At 36.2% G+C, this 12,334-nt stretch overlaps 1 protein-coding gene across 4 annotated transcripts in view; it reads right to left on the reverse strand.

Moving 5' to 3' along the window:
- Window positions 1-3,554: 3,554 nt before the first annotated feature.
- Window positions 3,555-12,334, reverse strand: part of KLHL7 (kelch like family member 7) — a 68,718-nt gene continuing 59,938 nt past the window's right edge. For all 4 annotated transcript variants that reach the window (XM_082693714.1, XM_082693715.1, XM_082693717.1 and 1 more), the window contains exons 9-11: window positions 11,152-11,353; window positions 6,276-6,373; window positions 3,555-5,348 (exon numbers count right to left, since the gene is read on the reverse strand). In XM_082693714.1, coding sequence (XP_082549840.1) covers window positions 5,065-5,348; window positions 6,276-6,373; window positions 11,152-11,353 — 584 coding nt within the window. In that variant the 3' untranslated portion in view covers window positions 3,555-5,064. The remainder of the gene's footprint in view (window positions 5,349-6,275; window positions 6,374-11,151; window positions 11,354-12,334) is intronic.

Raw genomic sequence — 12,334 nt, forward strand, 5'->3', positions numbered from 1 at the left:
AAGGGGAAACAAGCAAAAACCAAAATCTTTGATTATACTAGCAAATAACCATAATCTCAAACAACAATTTGTGAAGATTGAATGCGCTTGGAGGAATAGTAAATTACTTAGCAGAGAGGAGGAAGGTCACATTCTGGAAAGGTGCACACTGATTTCTCTAGAGAGGCTGAAAATCCTCAGAAATTAAGAGCCACCAGGTACCTTAGAAGGGTAGACTGAAATCTCTATGTAGTGCAATTAGAATCCAGCTCCATAAATCCACCCAGTGAGGTAGCTATCCCTACCTGATGGGAAATAGGTTTTCTCCTTGAAAAAAAAAATGGGGTAGGGTGGGGACGAGAGAGGCTTTGAGTCCAGGACATCAAGTACAGAGAAGTTACAGTACTGACAATGCAAGCTGTTTATTGAATGGTGAAGTATAGTCCTCTTTGCCTGAGCTCCAGAAATCCTGTAGCCAGCCTTATAGAGCCTTTTCCCCAACTTGCACTCGGCACCTAAGGTAGGGGTTTGCAAGATTATTTTCTTGAGAATCAAACATCCCAGAAAAATATCTATAGATCTGGTGGATTCCCAACAAAAATAGGTGACCATTCCCTCATCATATGAGGAGGCTCACTGATAATTAGGCCCACCTTTGCATATAAAAATTATCAACTCATTCAATGTCTCATTTTTAAATAAAATTTGCAGACAGGGACTAGAAAAGAGCAAAACAAACAGAAAAAAATAAGCAGAAACACACCAAGTGTGTAGAAAATGTTAAAAAAAACTATGGGCGCCTGGGTGGCTCAGTGGGTTAAAGCCTCTGCCTTCAGCTCAGGTCATGATCCCAGGGTCCTGGGCTCTCTGCTCAGCAGGGAGCCTGCTTCCTTTCCTCTCCCTCTGCCTGCCTCTCTGCCTATCTGTGATCTCTGTCTGTCAAATAAATAAATAAAATCTTTAAAAAAAATAAAAATTAAAAAACTAAAGTATCGTCAGAGAGGATACCATGAAACAATAACAATGCTATATGAAATAATCATTTTTAAAAAAGTATTCTTAGATATTAAACATGGGTAGTGGAAACAAATTCAACAGATGGTTGGAAGATATAATCAGAGAAGTTCCGTACAAGAACTGAACAAACCAGATCCAGAACCCATATTATAGCTGCTATGAGAGGAGGCTTAAAGCTCTGGAAAAGTAAAATCTTTCAATTTCCCAGCACAAACTTTAAAATTTTTATTTCTCTCAAAGTAGTTTGAATAGTCTTGGGAAGGAGGAAGTTAGGAAGATGAAAGTTAGTCCAAACTTTTGTTAGTCTTTTGAGGCAAATATTAGGAGGAATATTTAAAGGATTTAGCACATTTGAAGGATGCAACCTGAAAATGTCTCTTCATATTATCAGATTTTTGGGACTTGGTTTGGTGCTATGTTGGAGTGGATTGAATTTTCTGGACATTGTTGGTGTATGTTAATGGTGTCACCCTTAAAAAGCGAAATTTTGGGGGCACCTGGGTGGCTCAGTCAGTTAAGGATCCAACTCTTGATTTTGGCTCAGGCCATCATCTCAGGGTTCTGGGATCGAGCTCCAGTTGGGCTCTTAGCTAGGCATGGAGCCTGTAAGATTTTCTCCCTCTCCCTTAAAAAAAAAAAAAAAGAAGAAAAATAAAGTCAACCTTTCCTTCAAATACTCTTTTATCCTGACAGGCAGCAAATCTCAATTTTTTGCTGTTAATAGAATATAAGGCAAAAGGAATATAGATTCCTTAGTTAGTAATTGTTTATTAACTGGCTCATTTTTGTGACTCAGAATTTCCTGTAAGATTACAGATCAGGTTTTTGAAAGCTAGGTCACAATTGTAATTAAGTCCTGTTTTTTATAGTAACTTTTTTTTAAGGAAAGATTTTATTATTAAAGGGGGAGAGAGAGAGAGAGAGAGAGAAAGGAAGAGAACACAGCAGGGGGAGTGGCAGGCATAGGGAGGAGGAGCAGACTTTCCACTGAGCAGAGAGCCCGATGTGGGGCTCGATGCCAGGACCCTGGGATCATGACCTGAGCCAAAGGCAGACACTTAACTGACTGAGCCACCCAGGCGCCCCCCCCCCCACTTTTTTCAAGACATTAAACTTTCATGTTTAAGTCGTGATTTTTGAAAATATAAACTGCTGTCATCAAAATAGTGTCACTGCAAAGGATGGAAAAATAACGTATCATGTTTACTGAAAAGAAAGCAGAGCCATTTATATAAAGGACAGGACTTTTATGGGGGGAAAAGAAATAGAAAAATGCTGCGGTGTCTGACTTTCAGGTTTTGGCTTGGGTCGGGATCTTGGGAATCTGGGCTCCACATTTGGCAGGGAGTCTGTGTGAGGAGTTTCTCCTTCTGCCCCTCAAGTCAATAAATACATCTGAAAAGAAAACAAAACACCAAAAAAGCAAACAAACAAATAAAAAATACCAAACCCAACTTGCCAATATACTGTGCCATTATCCTGGCATTTATAATTTTGTAGAATATTTCCCAAGGCAGAAAGTACTAATTAGTAATTACTGAGATTACTAACACCACCTCCCCTAAAAAAACCCCCCACAAAACCCCCAAACCCAGGTTTCATCTACATCAAACCTGTCTATATACTTATAGTATGTTCCAGTCAGTTGATATAGCCAAAGAAAAGGCTAGTCCATTTACAATATTTCAAACAGTGCTCACATTCCATATGGGAGAGTATCATATTAAGTAATATAAGTCAATTGTAATATGATAAATGGATGTTCTTCTCTCCAAAAAACCTGGACTTTTCTCCCCTAGTGGAGTACAAAATTCAAAACCCAACATTAAAATGTTCAAGACAGGCAAATCTACAGACAGAAAAATTTAATGGTTGTCTAGGTCTAGGATATCTGGAGGATGTAATTGGGTTGGCTAATGTCCCCCCCCCCCCCCCAATTCATGTCCACTTGGAACTTCAGAATGTGACCTTATCTGGAAATAGATTGTTTGTAGATGTCATTAGCTAAAATAAGGTCATGCTAGATTGGGAGGAGGGTTAGCTAAATCCAGTGACTGCTGTCCTTATCACAACATATCAAGACACAAGGGAAACACAGGAAAGGACATGTGACGCCAGAGGCAGTAAGTGAAGTGGCACAGTTATAAGTCAATTAATGTCAAGGACTGCCAGCAACCACCAGAAGCTAGGGGGCAGGTTGGCAGTTTTTGCCTCAGAACTCTAGGAGGCAACCCTGCTGACACCCTGATTTAGGACTTCTGGCTTCCTGAGTTGTGAAAGAATAAGTTTCTGTTGTTTTAAGTCACCAACTTCATGGCAATTCATTACAGGAGCCACAAGAAATTAATACAGGGGAAAACGGGGAGTGACTGCTTAGTATGGACTTGACTTCTGTGGTGATGGGAATGTTCCAAAATTGTGATGATGACAGCACAACTCTGTGAATGTATTAAAGACCACTGAATGATATACACTTTAAATGGGTGAACTGTATAATGTGATTTACATTTCAATAAAGCTGTAACATGCATAAAAAACTAAATAAAAATATATCATTATGCTTTTTAAAAAGATTTATTTATTTTCTAGAGTGCATATGTGCAAGCACAGGGGAAAGGGGCAAAGGGAAAGGGAGAGAGAGTCTTAAGCAGCAGAGGAGCTCCATACAGGGCTGATCTTACAACCCTGAGATCACGACCTTAGCTGAAACCAACAGTCGGATGCTTAACCTGACTGGTGCCCCTATCAGTATACTTTATATTTATAATCTTTTTCATTTAAACATTTTTAGGATTTAAGATTATAACCCCATACAAATAAAGCAATGAAAATTAAAATAGAAATACAGCTTCACAAATTTAAAAACAACCACTGCCTAACACATTTGAAATGAAGGATGAATAAAACTTAGCAGTCTATTTTAAGTTAAAAAATATTTAATATTATTGGATAAAAACACTGATGGTGACAGCTTTACATGGCTCATTCCATACATTCTGTAATGTAAAAGGGCAAAACATTACTAGGAAAGAAATGAGTAGCTGGGTTTGTGAAAGATTTATTGACCAGATAAAAGCAATTAATACGAGATGACAAACATTTAACTCAAATTATTACAAAACTTAATAACTGGGTCAAATCTCTCTGATGTGTCCTAGTAAGGAAAAGAAATCATGTATCTTTTTAATCCATAAGAAGTTCAAAGTCAACATTGATACTGTGTAACTATCAGTGCTATTCTAGTAACCTAGAAGTTAGCTATAAATAGCTTTATCTTTTGCTAATCATTCTTACTATGATTTTATTTTATTTAACAGTGAGGACTGAAAAGGCATAATCATTTTTTTAAACCACTGGGTAAAATAGTACTATAAATTAATGAGTGTGCTAAGCTTGACATTTTGTGTTTGAAAAGATGGACTATATTTAATTGGAATGAATATATTTCATGAGGACCTGGGTACATTTAAGCCCAAAATGTGTTTATGAAGTTCTGTGAGAGAACAGGTGTATACCTTGACTCACTCTTGCTTGCTTTTAAAATGAAATAAATTTGGCACTATATGGAACAAATGAAGACAAGCAAAATTAGGTGAGACTAAGATGCTTCATCAGAGTTGCCTGATTTGACTTACAATTCATACTATTTCTTAGTTCTTGACTGAACAGAAACAAACAGACCTAACTACATAGCACTTCTATGATGTATGAAAATAGAATCTAGAGCTAAGATGAGGCTGCTTCACTGATGAGCCAATCTCCCACTCTGCCATAATCATAGTTTCAAATGTAAAATTCATTCAAGAATTCATATTTTCATCAAATGCTTATGATTTTTCAAGTTTTCTTGCTAGATATGTCTTGGTTAAGTGGCCAGCTAAAATATGGTCTTTGAATTAAGGAAATTCATATAAAAGAAACATCTATTTCATAGCGATCTTACTTTACTTGAAATTTCCTTTAAAAAAAACAAAACACCAAACTAAAACTTTGTAACCAAACTCTTGGAACAAAGCACTGGTGGCCATATTCTTGAGTCTCCGATAAATCTTGAAGTCCATTCACTTTTCATGTTTCAAGTGTTTCCTCATTTGCTCCACAAGTATCAACAACACATATTAAACAACTTGTTACTGGAAAAGCTCGGACTTTGGAGTTGGCGACCCATTTGTCTGTCTCGGTATTATATTCAAGGATATGTCCTAATCGACCCACACCTTGAAAACCAGCCAAGACATAAACTATAGAACCAACTGCTGCACACTTCACTGTTACACCCTTCCATGGCATTGGTGAGACCATCTTCCATTCGTTTAACTTAATATCATAATATTCCACGTTGTCCAGACCACCTTCAAAAGAATAAAACAGCATGAACAACTATGTTAACAGTTCTAAGATCTCTTAAGGTAATAATTCTTTGGATCTTCCCAACATTTTATTATGAACATTTTCAAATATTCAACAGTTACGAATCTTAAAATTAAGATATAGCTATCATCTATTCTTATTTTTACTTTAACACAATAAAAATTTAACTTAATTTTTACTTGAATCCTAAGTAAGTATGCTTATTTTACAAAATTATAAATGTTCTATCTGTTCTGGGGAGGTAAACAAACCAGTGGATTTTCCTTCTGATTAACTTTGACTATAATTATTCAAAAGTTTTTAATCCTTCTGCCATTTATCTTTTAGCAGTTTATGGAAAACAGCAATGGCCGGAGACAAGAGAAGGGAAGAAAGTATTTATTATACTTATGTAATGCTTAAAGGTACTAAAATGAGGTTTGTGGACTATAGATTCAGTCCAAATTCTCCATTATTTAAAGAAATAATTTCAGATTTTTTTACAACAAATTATTTAAGAAAACAAAAATCAAATTTACTAATTTAAAAATAGCAATATTGATATTTTCATGCAAAGTTTAAAAGTGGTAAGGAAACTTTGTCATTTAGGGCCTGAAGTTGTATTTAAAAGTTTGTAAAAACTCAAATGTTTCTATCACTTAATAGTTCTTCAGCTAGTATGACATTATTACCCAGGGGGTGTTTGGAAGTGTGTGAAGCTGAGACTGTCACAATGACTGATGGCCATCGAAGGGATATTAAATATACTGTAATGTTTTGTAAAATATATTAGTTCTCAGAAACTATAAACATAATAATGTATGTGATAAATGCCTGTATTTAGATTTTAGGAAATGTTTTAAAGATTTATGAGAAGGAGGTATAGCAAACTCACTGGGAAAGTTGAACAGTGATTTAATGTCACATACCCAAGCCATTCTGACCACCTACAGCAAATATCTTGTCTTTTACAAATACCAGTCCATGATTCTTCCTGGCCTCAATCATTGGACACAGCTCAGTCCATCTGAAAAAATGAGAGGAAGCTTTTAGAGTACTTGTTCACGGGAAGTACGCAAACTACTTTATAGGAAAGGTCTGTTATCTCAGTTTAGTGCTCATTTAGTACTCACATGTGTTCACACCCACACACAAACACATATCTGAAAGGCTAGAAGACAAAAGTTTAATATGGTTTTGGGTAATTTATTTATAGGTGAGGTAAACGGAGATTTTATTCCTTTCGACTCCAACAGAATATGAGAAATAGAGAATATTTGGAGACTAACACATCTTTGGAAGAAATCCATTTCCTAGTTCACAGTAACTTGTTAAAATGGTAATAATAAAAAAAGAAAGGGAGGATACTTAAGAAAATATAAAATACTAATACTGTCATGTATTTTTTTTTTAAGATTTTATTTATTTGAGAGAGAGAAAGTATGAGGGGGAGGGTCAGAGGGAGAAGCAGACACCCTGCTGAGCAGGTAGGCGATGCAGACCTCGATCCTAGGACTCCAGGACCATGCCCTGAGCCAAAGGCAGTCACTTAAACAACTGAGTCATCCAGGCACCCATTACATGTGGTTTTAATTAGTATTTATGTATGAATCAAACACAAATTTAACATTGGGCTCTAGCAAATTAGTAGTATTTGTTACTATTCATAAGTAACAAAAGTACTGTCATTCTGTCAAATTTAATACTTATTAGCATGTTGTTATGTTCATGGCCACTACTATAAATAATGAGATTGAGGGGTGCCTGGGTGGCTCAGTCGCTAAAGTGTCTGCCTTGGGCTCAGGTCATGATCTCAGGGTCCTGGGATGGAGCCCTGCCATCGGGCTCCCTGCTCAGCAGGGGAGGGTGCCTGCTTCTCTGCTTCTGCCTGCTGTTCCCTGTTTGTGCTCTCTCTTTGTGTCAAATAAATCAATAAAATCTTAAAAAAAAAAAAAGATTGAGAACATAAATGTGGACACAAGTGTTGAAGAATATTAATTCAAAGGTAGCAGCCTCATATACATAGACAACTGTTATTTTTTTTTTTTCTGTGAGACTCAATTCCTTCTTTTGCATACACTCTCCACACACACAACTGAGGTTTGAGACTGTGAAGGTGGTACTGGCACACAGGCTTGTGTCTCAATAGCTAACATAAACCAAAAGTATCCAAGTAACAACAAAAGGGTAATCTGACATAAGTGTAACTTTAAAAAAATTTTTTTTATTTATTTTTTATAAGTGTAACTTTTTAATATGTTTATTTGCATCTCTTCTTTTAAATAATTTACTAAATTTAACTTTGCAAAATATAATTAGGACATAATGATTAACTCTGAAATATTAACAACTATTTTGTTGCCTTATATTCATAAAATTGTTTTGTTTTAAAAGTGGTTTGACAGATGCCACATTGATTTTCAGAGCACTCTCTAAGGTGAGATGGGCAACGTTATTCCTTTATTTCCCCCCAGGGTAAACATCCATGCTCTTCCAGGTGAAAAGACCGCATATAGCTCAGAGGTGGGAGCCAGTATTGGCCCTCCACTGCCTCTCCATGCAGTAAGTTGCATACGGAGAGCTGTCAAAGTATATTAAACATAGTATCTGACTTGGAAAAATTAAAAATATATACTCCTTTCTTCTCTACACATGTCCATGATATAAAATAAGAGCATATTTTTATGTAGGGTCGTCCTTCACTTACAATGGTTCAACTTAGGATTTTTTGACTTTATGATAATGCAAAAGTGAAATATATGCAGTAGAAACTGTACTTGACATTTTGAATTTTGATCTTTTCCTGGGCCAGCTACATGATACTCTCTCATGATGTTGACAGCAGCAGTGAGCCACAGCTCCTAGTAAGCCCTGGATCACGAGGGTGAAGAACTGATACAACCATTCTGTACCCATACAGTCATTGTTTTCCACTTTCAGTACAGTAGTCGATATGATACGTGAGATATTCAACACTTTATTACAAAACAGTTTTTGTGTTAAGATGATTTTGCCCAACTGTAGGCTAATGTAAATGTTCTAAGCATGTTTTAAGGTAGGTTGGGCTAAGCTATGATGTTTAGTAGGTCAGTTGTATTAAATGCCATTTTCAAGGTAACAGTATTTTCAAATGACAATGGGTTTCTCAGGATGTAACCTCATTTTAAGTGGAGAAATATCTGTGTACTTAAGCCTCCTGAAGGTTTAAAGTTAGGAAGTTTCACAACATACACTTTCTTCTTCCTGTAACTTCATGGGGAGAGTATTTACTAGGTGCTTGCTCTCTCCAACCTGAAGTTTTGTGTTTAGAAGCTCTTCTTAAAATTCTGACTGCAGAAACTCTGTCACATTATTTCCGTAAGGCTTCAATTCTTAGCTTCCAATTAAACCACTGTAGTTACAAAATACTTAAGAAAACTGTAAAAATCAGAAAGAATTCTTACAAAAAATAACTTAGATGGATAGATCACATATTAAAAAAAGGGAAATCATTGTAGCACATAACTTCATTTAAGATCTGGGTAATTATAGTCACACTAGCCTTCCACTTAGGAAAATTTAAGGGCACTGAAGAGAATATAGAATATTCAAGTCTTACACATAAGCTTAATATGTACAAAAGAAATGTTAACTTGTTTGAGTTTTAAGATATTACCTAAACTGAACACAGCTACCTTATTTTAAAAAATACTGAGGTTGCAGAATTCCTTCATATTTTTTCTCTGCTACTATGAATAAGAATATATTGATATGCACTCATAGTGCCTGAATGAAGATCTCAAAATTTAGAATCTTGGAGTTTATCTGGTATGGGTTCTACTTTAAGAGATTTTTTAGAAATGAAAAAATAATTAGGAAGCAGGATAATGAGATTACAGTTTTCCAATTAGTATGCTATAATACTTTTTAAGCACAGTTGTCTGGGAGGTAAAGTAGAGACTGATATAGGAGGGAAGAGAGTTGCACACACCCTCCTCTTATAGTTTGGGACAAGATGGGGCAGACAGCTCAAATGAAGGATGACAGAATGAGATAAGGGGTATCCCCAGAGTTCCCTGGCAAGTACAAAGATACCTTTTGAAAAACACTGAGAAGTAGTAAATCTGATGATCTCAAAGAGATTTTCTAGTCTCAACAGTTAAAAAAAAAAATTTATTTATTTTAGAGAAGGAGAGAGGGAGAGAGGGAATGGGGGGAGGGGCAGAAGAAGAATCTCCAGCAGACCACTTGCTGAGCTTGGGACCCAATGTGAAGCTGGATCTCCTGACCCTGAGATCATGACCTGAGCTGAAATCAAGAGTTTGGAGGCGTACCCAACTCAGCCACCCCGGCATCTCTAGTCTCTAAACTTTAGCAAAAGGGAAGTTTCAAGATAAGTTGTTTTCAATTTTATTTCTAACACGGTAACCAGCTGAACAAAGAAATGAGAAAAGAATAACTGTAACTACAGTTTTGTTTGGGAGAGGAGTTATTTATTTTAAATCCTTTAAAAATAGGTGGGAAGCATAAATAAATAATTGCACATGGTTAATCATATTTTATAATTAAATTCTTACTTTTCATTTAAACCAAGAGCTAGAAGGGAAGACTTCTATGTTTTGTAATCTGGCAATATTTCCTAAATATAAAACTTGAGCATAAGACTTTTGGTGCAGTTCTCTGGCGTAACATTTAAGTTGAACATATTTACCCAGTAATTTGTGCTGGTAAAGGAAGAACAAACCTTTCAAATCAATAAATAACTTTTCTTATCAAATGCCTTTGGATGTTCTGAGTATCAACTAAAGGTCTGACTGGGATATTACCTGTGGTCATTCCCTTATTAGTTTAATGTCACTGCACTTATCACCCCTCACACCTTCAGTAACTGGCACATTGCCTCTGGCTACACTGAATAGGTTCTATGACCAATTACAAGGTCAGAAAAGCTGGCTAGCCATTTCCTTCTTTAGCATTTTGCCTTTTAAAAAGCAGCTATTTACTTCTCAGATTTAAGAATAATCATAATGAATAAATATGTCTCTAAACATAATTTAGTAAGCATGAGCTCAGAATTAAGACATTTTACCTAGGGGTATGATTTATTAATGACACAAATCAATACATAATGTTTCCAATTAAAGGCAAATATACAGAGCATCTAGGTGGCTCAGTTGGTTAAGCAACTACCTTCAACTCCAGGTCATGATCCCAGGGTTCTGGGATCAAGCCCCACATTGGGTTGCCTTCTCAGTGGGGAGCCTGCTTCTTTCTCTCCCTCTTCCTCTCCCCCCTGGCTTGTGCTCACACTATCTCTCTCAAATAAATAAAATCTTTAAAAAAAAAAAAAAAAGGCAAATTTTCTGACCATATATTCTTCCCCATCTTCTTCACATTTCCTGACCTCAAACAAAAATATTTTATGAATTTGATGAATTAGTCAGATTTGTCTCATTCATAGGCAATTACTGCATAAACAGGAACAGAAACAGATGAGCTCCCACAGAGTATATTAAGGTCAAGCCATTTCTTAAAGTACAGAGGAAGGGTCCAGGACATAAACATGTCCTGAACGTAGCTCCTTCAAAAGTGTGTACATATTTTTATTTTTTTAAATTCTTTTTGTTTTTTAAATTTTTATTTATTTATTTGACAGACAGATCACAAGTAGGCAGAGAGAGAGAGGAGGAAAAGCAGGCTCCCCACTGAGCAGAGAGCGGGGCTCAATCTCAGGATCCTGGAATCATGACCTAAGCCGAAGGCAGAGGCTTTAACCCACTGAGCCACCCAGGTGTCCCTAAAATAAGAATTTTAAATGATACATACGTTTCTGTGGCAGGATCATAAACCTCACAGGAATTCAGCACTCGCCCAGAAACATTGTTCCCTAAACTTCCGCCACAAACATAGATCAGGCCATTGGCTTCCACCATGCCGTGGCTGCAGCGCTGAGTCAGCATGCTGGGCTTAGTGTGCCAGCTTTCAGTTCTCGTGTCATAGCACTCAAATAAATATAGAGCTGAGTTTCCTGTAAAAGAAAAAGGCTCCATCAGGCTTCTCTTAGTGTATATGTGGGTTGGGAGGGAGCTGACAGTAGAGCTGGTCATTACTTACTGGAGGGAAGAATTTATAAAGTTGTAGTCTTTTCTGAACTTAATTAACAGTAACAGCAAAATGGGGGACTAGCTTAAGAAAAAGCTAACCCTGTTTGTACAGATCTCAGAAAAATATTTTTTAAAAAGATGTGCTGGAGATGTTTATTGGTAACTAACTTTAGGAAAAGAAATTGGTTTGATTTCAGAAGAAAAATTAAGTAACATTATGTATGTCTTCACGCCCAGTTAGGCATGACGGTAATTATTTAAACTTTAAATCCTTATAAAGCATAGCTATTTATAGATGGTAAATCCATACCTTAAACTCTGAAAACTACTATCTGATAATATGCTCAGGTTTATCATTTAACATTCTATAATAGTCACTGCACCATTAACAAAACTATTCTTCCTGACTACTCTCAGTGGCTGTGTAAGCCCTGAAGTCATGCTGACCCAGTCGGGACTGTACTCTCAAGTTATCACTGTATGTCTCTAGTGTACTTTGATTACACATTTTAATAGCAAAACATATACATCCTGTCTTATAACTTCTGTACATTATAGGGGCTCAATAAAGAATTTTAGAAATGATACTAATAAAGCAACAAGTGCTTTTTTCCTTCCCAAGAAAAAAGAAGGTTAAAAAAAAAAGTTTTTTTTAGCTTTTGCACAACAAAGGAACAGTTAACAAAACCAAAAAAAAACCTGACAGAATGGGAGAAGATATTTGCAAATGACATATCAGATAAAGGGCTAGTATCCAAAATCTATAAAGAGCTTACCATACTCAACACCCAAAGAACAAATAATCCAATTCAGAAATGGGCAGAGGACATGAACAGACATTCTGCAAAGAAGACATCCAGATGGCCAACAGACACATGAAAAAGTGCTCCACATCACTTGGCATC

This window comes from Mustela nivalis, assembly GCF_964662115.1.
Source record: "Mustela nivalis genome assembly, chromosome: 12".
Classification (NCBI taxonomy): domain Eukaryota; kingdom Metazoa; phylum Chordata; class Mammalia; order Carnivora; family Mustelidae; genus Mustela; species Mustela nivalis.